The sequence below is a fragment of the Diospyros lotus genome, chromosome 15 (assembly GCF_014633365.1).
Source record: "Diospyros lotus cultivar Yz01 chromosome 15, ASM1463336v1, whole genome shotgun sequence".
In the NCBI taxonomy this organism is placed as follows: domain Eukaryota; kingdom Viridiplantae; phylum Streptophyta; class Magnoliopsida; order Ericales; family Ebenaceae; genus Diospyros; species Diospyros lotus.
In genome coordinates this window covers 2,260,574-2,279,563 of record NC_068352.1, presented here as the reverse complement: position 1 = coordinate 2,279,563, position 18,990 = coordinate 2,260,574, and the positions used below count along the sequence as shown (strand labels likewise).

Below are 18,990 nucleotides of genomic sequence, written 5' to 3'. Positions count from 1 at the left end.
AATATTTTACTAAAATCAGGATGCCTTAAGGCCGGTGCAATGGTCATGTTTTGTTTGATCTCATTAAAGGCTTGAGCTGTTGAATGATACCAATGAAATTCTCCTTTCTTCAAACAGTTTGTGATAGGAGCCATAATTGTACTAAATCCTATGATAAATCTCCACTAAAAAGTAGCCAAACCATGAAGAGAATCTTACACAGTCTTAGGTTCAAGCCGCTTTTTAGTAGCTTGAACTTTCTCAAGGTTAACTGTATATCTTGGGCAGAAACAATGAAACCTAAGAGAAGCACTTGGGCCTGCAGAAAAAGCATTTCTTATGGTTAACATATAATTTTGCTACACTTAAGTAAGGAAAACTTTGCCATTTGTTTCTGTTGAATCTGTTCATATTGCTGGAGCGTGGTAATGAACTCTGTTTCTTATTTCTGGCAACAGGTGCGGTTCAGGCTTTGGGGGTGTTGAATTCTTGATGTAGCTTGATAGTGATTTCTGTCGTTGCTGGGGTTTGGATTTTAGCATCTATTTCTCTGTTTAGTTCAGGTTTTCTTGGAGATTGTTCATTTTGTGTAGGGTTGTTCGTATCAATGCTTCCAGTGGCCTTGCTTTTATGCATTAATATAATCTAATCAAACCTTCTTTCCAAAAAAAATAAAAAAGAGTAAGGAAAACTTGTTTGAGTTGTCTTGGATGCTCTTCTTCAGACTTGCTAAAAATCAAGATGTGATCAAAGTAGATAATCAAGAACTTTCCTATGAAAGGTTTTAGGACTTGTATAATAATCCTCATGAAAGTACTAGGAGGATTGGACAACCCAAAGGGGATAACCAACCATTCACAAAGTCCATCCTGGGTCTTAAAGGTAGTTTTCCACTCATCTCTTTCAACTTTATGCAAATATTGTGATACCCACTATGCAAGTCTATTTTTGACAACCAACTAGGATTGGCCAACATATCCTCTAACCTTACAATGGGAAACCTATACTTAATGGCGATTTTGTTGATAGCTTTGCTGTCCACACACATTTGTCGAGATCTATCTTTCTTAGGGGGTTAAGAGGGCAAGTACAACACAAGGACTGGGGTTATAATGAACAAATCCCTTGGCCTAAAGTTCATCTACTTGCCTATTTAACTCAGCACACTTTGCAGGGTTCATCCTATAATTGACAGATTAGGTAATTGAGACCCTTGAACTAAATCAATGGCATGCTGAATATATCTCATGGGTCACTAGGAGGCTCACTAGGTATAATATCTTGAAATTTCTCAAATAACCTACTCATATTATATGGCAACTCCAAACTAATATCAATGGAACCCAAAATGTACTCCTTAGCCATGAACACCACAAATGTGCAACCCAGCTTACTAATGGGTGTGTATATCAGCGTATACACTCAGGTATGGCCGGATGAGGGTTAAACCCTCTTTGGTTTCCCTTTCTTAAATGGAAGGTCACAGCCCTAACGGGCTGCATGTGGCCAGTCTAGGCTTTGAACAAGGCCTGTGGGCCATCCAGATGGGAGTGGGCTTCCATTTAGGCTGGCAACTGTGACCCGGTTAAATAAAATAAAATCTTTTTATTTTTATTTGTTTTTAAATCACTTTCCTTAAATTGAAAATTTCAGGGCCTCACAGCCTGTATTTGCACTGCCCTGTAGCGCTAGTTCCTGCTCATAATCAGGCTGCATTGGGCCAATGCTCGAAGATATCCTTTAGATTTGTTATTCATGTAGGTTTTATTTACTTATTGCCAGGAACTAGCTGGTTATGGAAGATCAAGAGTAACCTTGTCAATAGTTGGTGAAGTTATGTCATCAACTAGTAGCTATGGGTCTAGCATCTTTTTGTACACAGACAAAATCTGGATATGAACTTAATGATATCTTTGTACCCATAGATTAAATCTATTTTGATGCATTATGAATTTTTGTTTGGAATAGTTATTACTGTTTGAGTCACTATACTTGCATATGGCCATCCACCCATCGGTACTAATTCTTCAAACTACAGTTCAATGGTTAAGAATGTCAAATAACCAGTTAAGCTATCTTTTTAGTAATAGGTCATTTATATTTACAAACCAGCTGTTCCACAAATGTTGCTTTATCATTTTAAAACTAATAATTCTATTCTCTTCTATATCCCCCCCCCCCCCCCCCCCCCCCCCTTTCCTGAAAAAGAAAGGTCCATTTCCACTCTTATTGCTTTTATAATTAACTCTTTCATTTGACAGATTGATATATCTTCGGGTAACAGGGATGGATGATGGATTGAACATCAAGGAGAGAATTAGTTTTGTAAGTTTCAGACTTGCACATACAGCTTCTGGTTCAATGATGCAAGTTTTGCTATCTTGAATTGAACTTCCAAGTTAGGGAAGTGATGTCCAAGTCATGCTTCTGTAATTGTGTGCAAGTAGTAGTCTATCTGAACTCGCATGATATTTACATTACAAAGATGGCCTAAACCTATCGTCTTTCAGCCTTTCTATGTGTGCATGCTTGTGTTTCTGCAGTTAGATTCACATGTGCATAAGAATTTAACTCAAAAAAGCTTCTTCAGACTTGTATGTGTGTGTAGTCTAGGATGTCTTTTGTTGTCTCTGCATACCTTTTTTCCTAACCTTCTTATCTTCATGCAACTAATGCTAAAAGTTGAAATAATGTCGAAAGATAGTCTCCCATGAAGGGTACTGAGAAGCATACACTTCTAAGAGGTGGCCATGCCTTGTTTGATGCCATGTCGAATATGAATACTCCTGAACTTATGCTTGGTGCCCATTCAAACATGTCCTATTTTTTTCTATTTATTTAGAGTTGGACGCTTGAAGGACACATGTATCAGTCATGCCATGTCTATTGGCTATGGCAGCACCCATGCTAGAGGCTTATATACCCTTTGGACCCAACTTATAAAGACTATGAAAAATCAGAAGAATTCTGTCCCCTTTCTCTGTTAACTTCTCTCTGTTTTCTCTTCTCTTTTCTTTCCTCTCTAATCTCTCTCTCACCTGCTTTGTCTTCTCCTAAGATCCCTACTAACCTTCCTAATTCATATCGAATTAGAAGGCGGCTTACATTGTCACTTTCGGGATTGTGACAAATTGGTATTGGAGCACCAATCCTAGGCATATTAGTAGAAGCAAGGATGGCGGACGGAACCCGCATGAGGAATTTTGAAATGCAATTGTAGCAGGTTAGCTCGACGATGACCGAGCTCCAGAATAGGATGGGCCAGATGGAGGCTGGAGAAGCCCAAAACCGAGAGGCGATCTGGGCAATGGATAGCAGGATGGAAGGGGCCTTGGAAGGTTTGGAACAGAGGCTAGATGGATCGATGGCTAGGTTGTGGGATGACATGCAACAATTTATGGTAATATTCACACGACAAAACCAGGTAAGGATGGCTGAATAAATTCCCCCTAAAGATAGAAATGAGGGAAATAGGGGCTGTGCCAATGCAGAAATAGAGGCTGACCTTGAAGAAATTTTGGAAGGAGTGGTGGGTAAGGATAGGAATGGTGCGCCTAATGGGTAGCACTAGGGGTTCATCATGCCCTAGATGGAGAGAGGGTCTTTGAGTGGAACAATGTGCTAATGAGGTAGCGAGTAACACTCACTATAGCCTACTTTAATGAGGCTATTGATGCCTGGTTCCAGGGGTGTGTAAGTGTGCAGAATGAATTCACTTGGGAAGAGTTTGTGACCAAACTATGTGAAAGGTTCGGAGAAAGGAATAGGGTGGACACCATTGAGGAGTTCAACAAGCTAAGACAAATTGGAAGTGTAGAAGTGTACTTAAAGAGATTTGAGGATTTGAGATCCTATATGACTCAACAAAACCCACACCTGACTGAAGCTTATTTCATGTCAAGCTTCTTGAGTGGGCTTAGTGAGGACATAAGGCCAATGGTAAAGATGATTATGTTCCAAATAGTAGAACAAGCGGCTGAGAGTGCAAGGTTACAAGAAATGATTGTAGAAGCATTTATGAAAAAGCAGCGACAACAACATAAGGGGTTATTGGGGGGACCAACCAATGGGGGAGGCAAGTATGTTAGCCGAGAAGTTGGCAAGAGTGGAGGGAGTACGAAACAGGGGGCAGGGCCCAGCATAGTGCCTTATGGGGAGCAATTAAGAGAGCAAAGAAGATTGGTTGGCTTCTGTTTTAGATGTGGGGATAAGTACCATTTCGGGCATCAATGTAAAAGGCAAATTCTATTGTTGGAAAGGGAAGAGGAGGATGAAGCTAAGGGGTCAAAAGAGGAAGTAGAGGAGAGTGGTGAATCATAAGAAGAGAATGGAGAAATTTCATTGCATGCACTCAAGGGAGTGACCAACAACAAGATAATTAAGGTAGTAGGGAATATGAAGAATCATGGCTTACTAATCCTAATTGATAGTGGAAGCACACATAGCTTCCTTGATGAAAGGACAACTAAGAGGCTTAAATGTCCGCTCCAAGGGACTCAACCCCTAAGTGTGACAGTCGCAAATGGCAGTAGGGTACTTAGCAAATCAGCATGCCACAGATTTACTTAGGAGATGCAAGGAGAGAAATTTGAGGCGGATTTGAGGCTACTACAATTAAGGGGATGTGATGTGGTGTTGGGGGTTAACTGGATGAAGGGAGTAAGCCCCATCAGTTTTGACTTCAATAGGATGGAGGTTTCTTTTGACAATGGAGGGAGGAAAATGACACTGATCGGGGAAAGGAAATCGGGATCCTGCAAGATGATCTTGAGAAAGAAACTACACAAAAACTTAGAAATCAGACCTAGAAATCTCTTCATTGATACAAAATAATTGTGTACAACATCATCTTTTAAGGAGAGGATTACTAGTAAAGAAGGAAAGAAATAATTGTAAGCATCCTACCATTATTACCTCTCTATATTTACATGATATTTACATAGACAACTGATCCTAGAATATTCTAGGATCAAGGCTAGATTCAGCACAATTCCAGCACTCCCCCTCAAGCTGGTTTGTAGATGTCTTCCATAGCCAACTTGCCAATAAGTTTATCAAATTGCTTCTTGTGTAGACCCTTAGTTAGAACATCAGCAATTTGTTCTGTTGTTGGAAGGTATGGCATGCATATTATTCTAGCATCGATCTTCTCCTTAATGAAATGTTTGTCCACCTCTATATGTTTTGTACGGTCATGTAATACTGGATTATGAGCTATAGAAATAGCAGCCTTGTTGTCACAATAGACTTTTATAGGTACAGGGTGAGAAAACTTCAGCTCTTCAAGTATTCGTTTGATCCACATTCCCTCACAAATTTCATGGGCAACAGCTCTAAACTCTGTTTCTGCACTACTTCTAGCCACCACATTTTGTTTTTTACTTCGCCAGGTGACTAAGTTTCCCCCAACAAATGAACAATAGCCTGAAGTAGATCTTCTATCATCAATACTTCCTGCCCAATCTGCATCAGTGTAGATCTCAACTTGCAGGTGACCATGTTTCTTGAACATTAGCCCTTTGCCAGGTGTCCCTTTTAGATATCTTAGAATTCTGTAGACCACCTCGAAATGCTCTGGTCCTGGTGAGTGCATAAATTGACTTGCCATACTAATTGCAAAGGCAATATCAGGCCGCGTATGAGACAAGTAAATTAACTTGCCCACAAGTCTTTGATATTGTTCCCTGTTCTTCACTTCTTCAGCTTTAGTAGCTTGTAGTTTCACATTAGGCTCAATGGGAGTCTCCGACATCCTGCAGCCAAGTAAACCTGTCTCTCCAAGAAGATCAAGTACATATTTTCTCTGATTGACAAAAATACCTTCTTTGGATCTTGCAAACTCCATTCCAAGAAAGTATTTTAGAATTCCCAAGTCTTTAATTTGGAACTCCTTCGCAAGTTTCTTCTTGAGGGCTGCTAACTCTGTCTCATCATCACCAGTTAAAATAATGTTGTTAACATAAACAATCAAAATTGCAACTTTACCATCTTTTGAGTGTTTATAAAATATAGTGTGATCTGCCTGACTCTGAAGAAAGCCATAACTGGTAATTGCCTTTCCAAAGCGTTCAAACCATGCTCTCGGTGACTGTTTGAGACCGTACAGGGATTTCTTTAGTCTACATACTTTGTCGCTCCCAAATTTCTTTTCAAATCCTGGAGGCAAACTCATGAAGACCTCCTCTTCAAGATCACCATTAAGAAACGCATTTTTGACATCAAGCTGGTGTAGAGGCCAATCTGAATTTATTGCAAGAGACAACAGGACTCTGATAGAGTTTATTTTAGCAACAGGAGCAAAGGTTTCCTGATAGTCAATCCCATAAGTTTGGGTGAAGCCTTTAGCCACTAGTCTGGTTTTGTACCTATCAACACTCCCATCAGCCTTACATTTTATTGTAAATACCCACTTACATCCTACTATTTTCTTGCCTTTGGGCAGGTAGACTATCTCCCAAGTGCCACTTCGCCTTAGAGCATTCATCTCTTCTGTGACTGCTAATTTCCAATTCGGATCATTCAACGCTTCCTGTATATTCCTTGGAACAAACAAGTGTGAAATCCTAGATGTGAAGGCTTTATGATTTTTTGATAGTCTATGGTAAGAGAGATATTTAGCAATAGGATGTTGTGTGCAACTTCTAACACCTTTCCTAATTGCTATAAGAATATCAAGATCAGGAATAGTAGGAGAATAATTGTTAATATTTGAAGAATCAACTGGGGAACCATTGGGTACAATTGAAGGAAGCAAACTAGACGTTGAAGTATGATTTCTTGAACTTACAGTGCCATTGCTCGGGTTTTCAGATTGGTTTTGTGCAGAGTTGACATTTACGTCTTTGTTCCTTTGATGAAATCTCTGCCTAGTATAAACCTGAAGCTCAGAATTTAGATCATGATGATTGATTTGTAGTACTTCTCTCCCTGCATGAGAAACTCCTTTACTTGGCACCAAAGAACCAGAATCTCCTAAGTGACCATTATTAGAAACATTTGGTTCTTGAGTAGGGCAAATTGCATTTGGGAGTGGGATAGAAACATCCCAAAAATTATCGTCAACTTCACGTGTCTCCCCCTGAAGAGAATTTTGGGTAAAATAAGGTTGTTTTTCGAAAAACGAAACATCCATACTGATATGGATTTTTTTGGTGTGAGGATCATAACACTTATAGCTTTTTTTATATGAGGCATAACCAAAAAAAACACATTTGATAGCCCTAGGGTCAAGTTTGGAACGAAATTGATTAGGGATATGAACATACACAGTACACCCAAAAACTTTGATAGGAAGATCCGAATGTAACCGAGTGTTGGGAAAAACTTCTTTTAGGCACTCTAGAGGGGTTTTGTACTTTAACACTTTAGTGGGCATCCTGTTTATCAAATTGGAGGCCGTCAAAACAGCTTCACCTCACAAATATTTTGGAATATGCATAGAAAACATTATGGCACGTGCGACTTCGAGTAAATGCCTATTTTTTCGTTCAGCAATGCCATTTTGTTGAGGAGTGTTTCGACAAGTAGATGTATGGTGAATACCTTTAGCTTTCAAAAAATCCCCCCAAGTGCTCATTAAAATTCTCGGTGCCATTATTAGAGTGTAAAATACTAATTTTGGTTTGAAATTGATTTTCAACCATACAACAACAACAACAACATATCCAGCCTTTATCCCACTATGTGGGGTCGGCTACATGAATTCTAGACTTCCATGTATTTCTGTCTTTTGTCATATCCTCATTTAGATCCATATATTTCATATCAAATTTTAATGTCTCTCCCAAAGTCTTCTTGGGTTTACCTCTACCTCTTTTTGTGACTAATTGTTCCATTTCATCAACTCTCCTCACAGGAGCGTCTCTTAGTCTCCTTCTCACATGACCAAATCATCTTAGTCTAGTCTCTCTCATCTTCTCCTCGATTGGCACTACTCCTACCTTATTACGAATAACTTCATTTCTAATTTTATCCTTTCTTGTATGTCCGCACATCCATCTTAACATCCTCATTTCCGCTACACTCGTCTTTTGCTCATGCTGGTATTTGACTGCCCAATATTCTGAGCCATACAGCAAGACTGGTCTTATAGCTGTCCTATAAAATTTTCCTTTCAATTTTAATGGGATTTTACCATCACATAACACCCCCGATGCATTTCTCCATTTTAGCCAACCTGCCTTAATTCTATGTGCGACATCCTCATGGATTTCTCCATCTTTTTGAATCACTGATCCCAAATATCGAAAATGGTCTTTTCTTTGTAAGATTTGGTCTTCTAATTTTATTATAACATCATCCACTCTTGCATTTTTACTAAATTTGCATTTCATATATTCTGTTTTCTTTCTACTTAATTTAAATCCCTTAGATTCTAAATTGTTTCTCCACAACTCAAGCTTAGTGTTCACTCCTTCTTTTGTTTCATCCACCAACACTATGTCGTCTGCAAATAGCATACACCATAGCACATCTGTCTGAATATCTTTAGTGAGTTCATCCATTACTAGGGCAAATAAGTATGGACTTAGTACAGAACCTTGATGCAGTCCTATTGTAGTTGTAAATGGTTCAGTATCCCCTCCGCATGTTCTGACCCTTGTCTCTACACCATGATACATGTCCTTAAGGGCTTGTATATAGGCTATTTTGACTCATTTCTTCTCTAAAACCCTCCATAATACTTCTCTTGGGACCCTATCATAGGTCTTTTCTAGATCTATAAACACCATATGTAGGTCCTTCTGATGATCTCGATACCTTTCCATTAGACGCCTCAGTAAATATATAGCTTCCATTGTTGACCTACCAGGCATGAAACCAAACTGATTTGCTGACACCTTTGTTTCCTTTCTAAGCCTCTGCTCTATTACTCTCTCCCAGAGTTTCATGGTATGACTCATTAACTTAATTCCTCTATAATTTTTACAGTTTTGAACATCTCCTTTGTTCTTATATATAGGAACCAAAGCACTATTCCTCCACTCATCTGACATCTTTTTTGATTTAAGGATGGCGTTAAATAGTTGCGTTAGCCAGGAGATGCCCTCTTCTCCCATGCATTTCCATGCTTCTATTGGTATATTATCTGGTCCCACTGCCTTATGATTTTTCATCTTTTTTAATGCTTGCCTTATTTCATTTGAACTTATGCGTCAATAGAATGTGTAGCTCACATTCCCTTCGGAGTTACTAAGATGTCCCAACCTAACTCTTGTGTCACCACCATCATTGAATAATTTTGTGAAATACTCCTTCCCTCTCTCCTTAATCGCTCCCTCATTTACTAAAACATTTTGATTGTCATCTTTTATGCATTTCACTTGATTTAAATCCTGTGTTTTTTTTCTCTTGCTTTAGCTAATTTATATATATCCCTTTCTCCATCTTTTGTATCAAGTCGTTTATATAGATTCTCATATGCTTTTGACCTTGCTTCACTAACAGCTTTTTTTGCTGCCTTTTTGCTTCTTTATAATTTTTTTGATTTTCTTCATTGTTGCATTGATATACCGCCTTATAGCAAGTTTTCTTATTTTTAATTTTCAATTGTACCTCTTCATTCCACCACCAAGACTCCTTAAGGTTAGGGGCTCTACCATTTGTCTCTCCAAGGACTACCTTTGCCGTGCTTCTCAGAGCATTAGCCATTTCTTTCCACATTTGGTTTGTCTGTCTTTCTCCATTCCATTCCCTTCTACCCCTTAATTTTTCTTTGAAGATTAGTTGTTTCTCCCCTTTTAAATTCCACCACCTGATTCTTGGATTTTGTTTTATGTGATTTTTTCTCTTCCAATTTCTTACTTGGACGTCAAGTACTAGAAGTCTATGTTGAGTAGTCAAACACTCTCCTGGTATCACCTTACAATTCCTACAACATAACCGATCCTCTTGTCTCATGAGGAAGTAATCTATTTGGGTGCTTGAGGTGATATTTTTATATGTGATTAAGTATTCCACTTCTGATTTTTTGTGCATCAAATAAACCCAACACAGACGTGTATGATCATCAATAAAGGTAATATACCACCGTTTTCCAGAGAGAGTAGAAATTTTAGATGGACCCCAAACATCACTATGAATTATATAAAAAGGTTTGGATGCTTGGTAGGGTTTTGGTAAATATGTAGACCGATGATTTTTTGCCAAGATGCAACTGTCACATTGAAAAAGTGAATAATCCATTCCTTTAAACAATTCAGGAAATAAACGTTTCAAATAGGCAAAATTAGGATGGCCTAGTCTAAGATGCCATAGCATAATTGTATCTGGAACAAGAATTGAACTAATACTACTAAAGCCCTGAGCTTTTTTATTACCAACAGAGATGTCATCAAAGTAGTATAGACCATCAATCATCCTAGTACGCCCAATCATCGTCCCTAAACTCTGGTCCTGAAATTCACAATGAGAGTCAAAGAAAGTAGCACGACAATTAGAATCTTTGTATAGTTTACTAACTGACAAAAGATTGCAAGCTAAGTTAGGAACATGAAGGACAGAAGTGAGATAATATTCGCAGTCAGTTTAATAAGTCCTTTGCCGGCAATAGGTGAAAAACTACCATCGGCAATTCTGATTTTTTCATTTCCAGAGCAAGGAGTATAGGTATTAAAAAAATGAGAAGGACTAGTCATATGATCAGAGGCTCCGGAATCTATAACCCATGGAGAGAAATGAAGACAAGAAAGGGCATTAGGTTTTCTACCTGTGTGTGCCAAGGAAACACTAGGAATACCAGATGAGGAATTGGATTTTAACAGCTGCAAAAGTTGATCAATTTGCTCTTTGTTGAAGGGACTGGTATCGATCACATTAGCAGTAGGGACCCCACGGTGGCTCCTGTCTCCTTGCTTACTGCTATTCCAATTAACAGGTTTGCCATGAATTTTCCAACAAGTTTCACGAGTATGGCGTGGCTTGTTACAATGGTCACACCAGACCCGAGGTCGCTCATTGCTTTGACGCTGGTAATTTGCAGCCTTGTAGGCAGTAGAATCAGCAATTAGGGCAGAATTTTCAAGTGACTCACCAGTGGCATTTTTTCCTAGCATGACACTCCTTCGACTTTCCTCTCTTCTAACTTCGGCAAATACGTCACCAATAGGTGGAAGAGGAGACCGGCCAATGATCCTTCCTCGCACTTCATCAAACTCGATATTAAGGCCAGCCAGAAACTTGTAAATACGGCTATCTTCAACTAGTTTCTTGTGGTGGTTGCAATCATTTGTAAATTTCCACTCATATGTGTTGAAGAGATCAAGATCTTGCCACAGTCGCTTCAAAGAATGGAAGTACTTAGTGACAGAATTATCTCCTTGTTGGATCTCTCCCAGTTTCAAAGTTAATTCAAAAACCTGAGATTGATTCCCCAGGTCAGAGTACATCTGATTGACATTGTCCCACAATTCCTTTGCAGTAGAATAGCACATATAATTGGAACTGATATCTTCATCCATGGAATTGACTAGCCATGTCATTACCATGGAGTTTTCAGCATCCTAAATAGAATGGGATGGGTCATCCACTGCAGGTTCCTTCTTGTCTCCGGTAAGATAGCCAATTTTCCCTTGCCCACGGATATACATCCGGACTGATTGAGACCAACGAAGAAAGTTATCACCATTTAAGCGGATAGTAGTGATTTGGACAGAATGGGTTGGTTGGGTTGCTGGCATTTTTGTTGGGACAACAACGGCGGAGATTTCAGAGGTAACTTCGGACATGGCTGAGAAATAATAAACTGCTTGATACGATCAGGGAAGAAACTGCTAGTGTAAGGACAACAACTACTTCTGGGAGGCAGCAACAACAGTGCTGGAAGGTGGAGATAGCAGTGCTGGAAGGAGGCGACACTGAGACAAGGCAGCGACGACTCTGGGAGGTAGCAGCAGCAGCACTGGGAGGTGGAGATAACAGCTTTGGAAGGAGACGACGCTGGAATCGCGATCGGCCAGCACAGGGATTCGCGAGTGGCAGCACGAGAATCGCGATCGGCCAGCAACACAGGGATCGCGAGCGGCAGCACAGGAATTGCGATCGGCCAGCAGCGTCTGGGAATGCGGTCGGCGGCGTCGGTGTTGTTTGGGATGGCGACTTAGAGTTGCCGATGGAGAGAGGCCGACAGATCTGAGGTTGGCAGCAACTAAGGGTCGCTGTTGGAGAGGCGTTGGCGACTTGGTGATTTCAGATGACTGACAGAGCAGCCTAGGGTTTTTTCACAGTGTAAGGCTGTGATTTGATTTTGGCTCTGATACCAACTTAGAAATCAGACCCAGAAATCTCTTCATTGATACAAAATAATTGTGTACAACATCCTCTTTTAAGGAGAGGATTACTAGTAAAGAAGGAAATAAATAATTGTAAGCATCCTACCATTATTACCTTTCTATATTTACATGATATTTACATAGAAAACTGATCCTAGAATATTCTAGGATCAAGGCTAGATTCAGCACAAAATGCTTAAGAACAAATGGTGTCAACTGTCCCAATTGTTCTCACTAGTGGCTGTGGGGGAAGGTTCACTTGTGGCAATGGAGGGAGAGCTCGAAAAAGAGCTGCGTGGGGAGGTGCACGTGACAGTCACATCTCAGCCCCAGAAACTTGACCAAGTACATTCTTAGCACCTAATTGATGAATTGTTGGATAGTTACAAGGACTTATTTGTTGAACCCACAACCTTACCTCCTACCCGAACCTTGGATAACTCCATAAATCTGAAGCCTAATGCGGAACCCATCAACATCAGGTCCTATAGGTACTCCCCAACCTAGAAAACCGAAATTGAAAAGATGGTGAAGGATATGTTAAACCAATCTTTCATAAGACATAGCCAAAGCCCTTTTGCCTCGTTTGTCCTCCTAATTAAAAAAAAGGATGGATCTTGGCCTTTTTGTGTTGACTATCGCAAATTGAATTCCTTAACCATTAGAGATAAATTCCCTATACCCGTAGTTGAGGACTTGATGGATGAACAACATGATGCTCTTTTCTTTTCAAAACTTGACCTTAGGTTCGGCTACCATTAGATCAAAATGAAGCTCGAAGATGTCCCTAAAACCACTTTTAGGACACACCACGGCCATTTTGAATTTTTTGTGATGCCATTTGGGCTCATCAATACCCCAACTACATTTCAGTTCCTCATAAACCAAATTTTTGAGCCTTCCTAAGAAAATTTGTCCTAGTATTCTTTGACGACATCCTTGTATATAGCCCTACCTTGGACCAACATATATCTCACCTCAAAACCACCCTGGAGGTCCTTAGAGCTAACCAACTTTTTATCAAAAGGTCAAAATGTGCATTTGGGCAAAATGAAGTGGAGTACTTGGGGCATTTAATTTCTGGAGAAGGGATTAGCATCGACCCTAAAAAAGTGGAAGCCATGTTGGCTTGGCCCAAACCCACAACCGTGAGGGCCTCGAGAGGATTCCTTGGGCTAATGGGTTATTATCGTCGATTTGTTAAAGGATATGGGATTATAAGCAAACCTTTAACCGAACTCCTATAGAAGGGAAGCTTTAATTGGGGGTAGGAGGCCGAGACAACCTTTGAAAAGTTGAAGAGGGCAGTGAGTAAGGTTCCAGTTTTGGGGTTGCCCAATTTTAGCCAACCGTTTGTGGTAGAAACAAATGCTTGTGAGAGTGGCATTAGGGTGGTATTGTCCCAGAAAGGAAGACCCTTAGCCTTCTTAAGTCGAGCTCTAAGTGGTAGACATGTGGGCCTAAGTATATATGAGAAAGAATTCTTATTTATTCTAATGCCTGTGGATAAATGGCGTCATTACTTAGAAGGGGGTAAATTCATAATTAAGACAAATCATGAGAGCTTGAAATTCTTATTGCAACAAAAATTGCAAACTCAACTACAAAAGAAGGGGATGGCTAAATTAATTGGGTTAGACTATTCAATACAATACTGGAAGGGCAAGGAGAATGTGACAATAGATGCCCTCTCAAGGTGTTATGAAGACGAAAATTTGGCAGCCATTACTATGGTAGTGTCGGATTGGTGTAACGAGGTAGTGGATAGTTATGAAGGGGATGAGCAGGTGCAAGAACTCATACAAGGAATGGCCGTGAGACCACAAAGAACTGGGGGTTATACTCTTAAGAGAAGGGATGTTGCCACTACAGGGCAGAGTGGTCATAGGTAGTGAAGAGGACATGAGGAAAACAATATTACAGTCGCTGCATGAGTCTCCCTTAGGGGGACATTCAGGGGTACAAAACACTTATTTAAGGGTGAAGTAGCTATTCCACTGGCCAAAATTAAAGACTGATGTGAGGGAGTTTGTATTATCTTGTGATACTTGCAAGAGGTGCAAGTATGAAAATGTTGCTTACCTCGGGTTGCTCCAACCCTTACCAGTACCCAACCAAGCTTGGACTAGTGTGTCCATGCATTTCATTGAGGGATTACCCAAGTTGGAAGGGAAGGATAGTGATGGTGTTGAAGCACCAAACGGTGTCGTTATACTTAGCAGAATTGGATGGCTGTGTGTGGCAACCGTAGGTTGCCATGTGGCGCTTGTTGGATGGTAACACTCGGCAACCATCTGCCGCTCCCTGAAGGAGCCTGATTGTCCTTCGCTCGATAGCCTTTCTGTTGGAATAATCAATCGTGTTGCACGATCTGATCCCAGTCGCTCATCCAAGCTCTATGAGATGCAATCCAGCCATCCATTGTCGCTTTCAATCTCGCTCCTCGGGATGTGAACCGTTAGACGAAAAGAAAGAAAAGAAAAGGGGAGAAAGAAAGAGAAAGATCACGAGGGTTCTCGTCTTAGCTTCGGGCTAGGGTTTTCTGGTGGGTTCTTTTTTGCATTCTTTGTAAATGCTCTGTATAGCTTTATTTTGTTCTATGGTTCGATAGGTTCTGCCTTTAATTTGTATTTGTGATTATTGGGCATTTTGTTAGCGAACCATTGTTTGTACAGAGAGTATTTGAGAGGGTTTTGAGAGGGTGTAATCTCCGATTCTCTACTTAGTGCAGTGAGCTCTTCTCACCAGAGCACAACGTGGACATAACCCTATTTTTGGGTGAACCACGGTAAAAATCCTTGTCTCCCTTTTGTTGTTTTTGTTTTTGCTTTCGTTTCATTTTATGTGTATGTTTGTTATTGTGTTTCCTGTCTTTGCTATCTTCAATCTGTGATTGAACGTATTCGGTGAATACCCTAAGGTTTGTGTTGTTTGTTCGCAACAGATAGTGTGCTAGTGGTGGTCGATAGGTTCACTAAATTTGCACACTTTATTAGGTTGGCTCATCCCTATACGGCCCAAGAGGTGGCCAGAGCTTTCATGGACAAAATAGTGGCTTTGCATGGGGTGCCGAGTGTTATCATATCAGACAGGGACAAGATATTCACCAGCATTGTTTGGCAAGAACTGATGAGGTCAATTGGGATAAAACTCAACATGTCAGCTGCCTACCACCCTCAAACGGATGGGCAAACAGAGAGGGTTAATCAAAGTTTAGAAACCTATCCTAGGTGCATTTGTATCTTACACCCTAACCAGTGGCACAAATGGCTTGCTTTGGCCCAGTGGTGGTATAACTCTACCCACCACACCACCCTAAAAATGTCTCCGTTTGAAGCTAATTATGGTTACAAACCCCCAATATTACCAGCCATAGGAGGGCAGACTATAGTTGCTTCAGTGGAAGAATATTTGCTGCAAAGGAGGGTGGTACTTAGACAGCTCAAGCAGGAATTGGCCTCGGCCCAAAACAAAATGAAACAATATGCAGATTGGAGTAGAAGTGACAGAGAATTGGAGGATGGGGAGAAGGTTTATTTGCAGTTGAGGCACCCCCATTTGAAATCCCTTGCTCAAGGACCGGTTACTAAATTGACTCCCCTAGTATTTTGGTATGTTCTCTATCATAGCTAAGGTTGGAAAGGTGGCTTACCAGTTGCAACTTCTTGAAGGGTCCCGAATGCATCCCATCTTTCATGTGTCTCTCTTAAAAAGGTTATCAGGTAAGGAGCAGGTCAATCCCGAGCTACCACCCTTGCCTAAGGAAAAGAAAAGGGTGGAAGAACCAGAGGCAATATTGGATAGGAGAGTGATCCATAACCATAGGGTCCCTCTCATTCAGGTGTTGGTCAAGTGGCAGGGCGAGGACAAGGGAAGAAACACCTAGGAATATTTTCCAAGCCTCCTTCAGTGATTCCCCAGGGCAGCCAGCCTCCTTAGCATTTCTTGAGGACAAGAAATCTTTTAAGAGAGGGGCAATTGTCACACATGGTGACAATGGCGCAACATCAACCGTTATTAATGAATTTAAACTGTCTTAGTAGTCTTTTCTTTGATGCTATGTTGTTACGTTTTCATTTAATTTATGCATTTGTATTCATTTGGATATTACAACTGTAAGGGATAGGATATTTTAAGGGAATGGTCCACATGTAAAGGGGGCCTGGCAAAAGACAAAAGAGTTGGTTATTAGGGGTGGGATCTGTTGTGGTAGCACCCATGCTAGAGGCTTATATACCCTCTGGACCCAACTTGTAACGACTATGAAAAATCAGAAGAATTCTATCCTCTTTCTCTATTAACTTCTCTCTGTTTTCTCTTCTCTCTTTTCTTCCCTCTCTAATCTCTCTCTCACCTGCTTCGTCTTCTGCTTCGTCTTCTCCTAAGATCCCTATTGACCTTCCTAATTCATGTCAAATTAGAAGGTGGCTTACACTATCACTTTCGGGATTGTGATAGTGGTTTTCTTGCTCCGACTTGATTCACCATATTATTTAGGTTCCTATCATCATCAACTTGTAGTAAGGAGTCCAATTGGTTGTTAATTTGCTTCAATTATTGCTGGATAGTACGAGTTACTTTCCGCTACTCTTCAATTACTCTCCAAACCGCGGACAACCCCTGATCACCGTCACGAGGCTGGTTGCTACCGTTACCTTTAAGATTGGTCATCTAATTGGTTGATTAACCGCTCTGATACCACTTAACGCAACATGTAGCGCTTGTATAAAGAAAACACACAAAAAAACCCTTGAAACAATAAGTTTCAAGTACCCTCGAGAGAACAAACTTCAATGATCAAAGCTGGACTCTCAACTAGGAGTAAGAACCGAAGCTGCTTGCTGGAAAAAACTAAACTGGTTTGTTGGAATTTATTAAATAAAGAAAATTGATTACAACCCCTAGCTTCTAGGTATATTTATAGAGTTTGGCTAATCCATCTAATACTTGTAAACAAAATTCAACTAGAATCCTAATAGAAATAAAACTCTAATCAAACATGAAATAGAATCCTATAACTTATGAAGTTTCGCTACTGTTCTAGTGCTATTGTTTGGGCTGCCCAATTTGGGTCGGGTCGGCTTTGGGCTGGGTCTTGATTGGTGACCTCATCAATTGTCCATGAGTCTTCCTGCATAGATACTCCTCAACAAAATGGAGTAGCTGAATGGAAGATGAGACATCTCCTCACTAAAGCCCTTCTCCACCATCATCATGTTCCTAAACATTTCTAGGGAGAGGCAGTCCTAACAGCAGCCTACTTGCTCAACTAGGTTCCCTCTAAAATTCTAAACCATTAGAGTCATCTCCAATGTTTATCCTTCTACTTTCCATACATGAGTTTGCATACTCCTCTTCCTCTTAGGGTGATTGGCTGTGTGTCCTTTGTTCATGTTCCCAAACTTCATTGATATAAACTTGACCCTAGAGCTCTTAGGTGTATCTTCCTTGATTACTCCCCTACTCAGAAATGATACAAATGTTATCATCCTTCCACTAGAAAATTCTATGTGTTAAAGGATGTAACTTTTGTTGAATCTCAACCATTCTTTGGCTCCTCTAGTGTTGGTCCCTAGGGGGAGAATCTGAAGTATGTTGACCAAGGTGCTAGTGGTGTTCTTCCTAGCTTAGAGTTAGTTCCTTTAAGCTCTAGTAAGCTGTTAGAGACTAATTAGCCTATCACATCTACTCACTCACCAAGTTCCAGTGAATAGGACGTACCTAATCAAGCAACTCAACAACTGCCATCCTCGGTCAGGTTTAAGGGCTCTCCTTATGTATTCAAGAGAAGATCTCAGCCTATTCTAGATCCTTAGCTTGAATCAACATCAGACCTCAGTCTAGATACTGAATTCATTCAACCCTCGATTCCTTCTAACCCTATTCCTAGTGATTTGGATCTCCCTATTGCTGTAAGAAAAGGGGTTAGAAGCTGTACTCAACATCTATTGGCTAATTATATTTCTTACCATCGTCTCTCCCAAAAAGCACAAAATCCTAACATCCTTGGATACCGTTGTCATTCCTAGGACAGTTGATGAGGCTCTAAAAGATCAAAACTAGAAGCAAGCTATGCTAGAGGAAATGAGAGCATTAAACAAGAATCAAACCTGGGAGCTAGTACCTAGACCAAAGGGGGTTGTTCCAGTAGGTTGTAGGTGGGTTTTTAATCTAAAATACAATGCAGATGGAACCTTGGAGAGGTATAAAGCTCGGCTAATGGTTAAAGGCTATACTCAATCCTATGGAGTAGACTACTTTGAGACTTTTGCTCATGTGGCAAAAATGACAACGGTAAGAATACTTTTATCGCTAGCAGCTTATTATGGATGGCAGTTACAACAGCTAAATGTAAAGAGTGCATTTCTATATGGGGATTTAGAGGAGGAAGTGTTCATGAAATTACCTCTAGGATTCTAGAAAGAAGATTCATGCAAGGTATGTAGGCTTAAAAAGACCCTCTATGGCCTCAAGTAGTCCCCATGAGCTTGGTTTGATAGATTTTCTAAGGTAATGAGATCTATGGGATATCACTAAAGCAGAGGTGATCAAGGTTGTTAAAATTGTAAAATCGTAAGAGGGTCTTTGACATGTAAAATCGTAAAATCGAGTGTGGTTTAACTTCAAAATCGTAAGGGTTTTCGGTGTAAAAAATCGTAAAATCGTACCCGTAAAATCGGGAGTTTAACAACCATGGAGGTGATCATTCCCTATTTATTAAACACTCAAGGGAAGAGAAGGT

At 40.3% G+C, this 18,990-nt stretch overlaps 1 protein-coding gene across 4 annotated transcripts in view; it reads left to right on the top strand.

Annotated features, from left to right (window-relative positions):
- LOC127792411 (DNA mismatch repair protein MSH5) overlaps positions 1 to 18,990 on the top strand; it is a 55,046-nt gene that overhangs the window by 12,915 nt on the left and 23,141 nt on the right. For all 4 annotated transcript variants that reach the window (XM_052322886.1, XM_052322889.1, XM_052322887.1 and 1 more), the window contains exon 6: positions 2,241 to 2,304. In XM_052322886.1, coding sequence (XP_052178846.1) covers positions 2,241 to 2,304 — 64 coding nt within the window. The remainder of the gene's footprint in view (positions 1 to 2,240; positions 2,305 to 18,990) is intronic.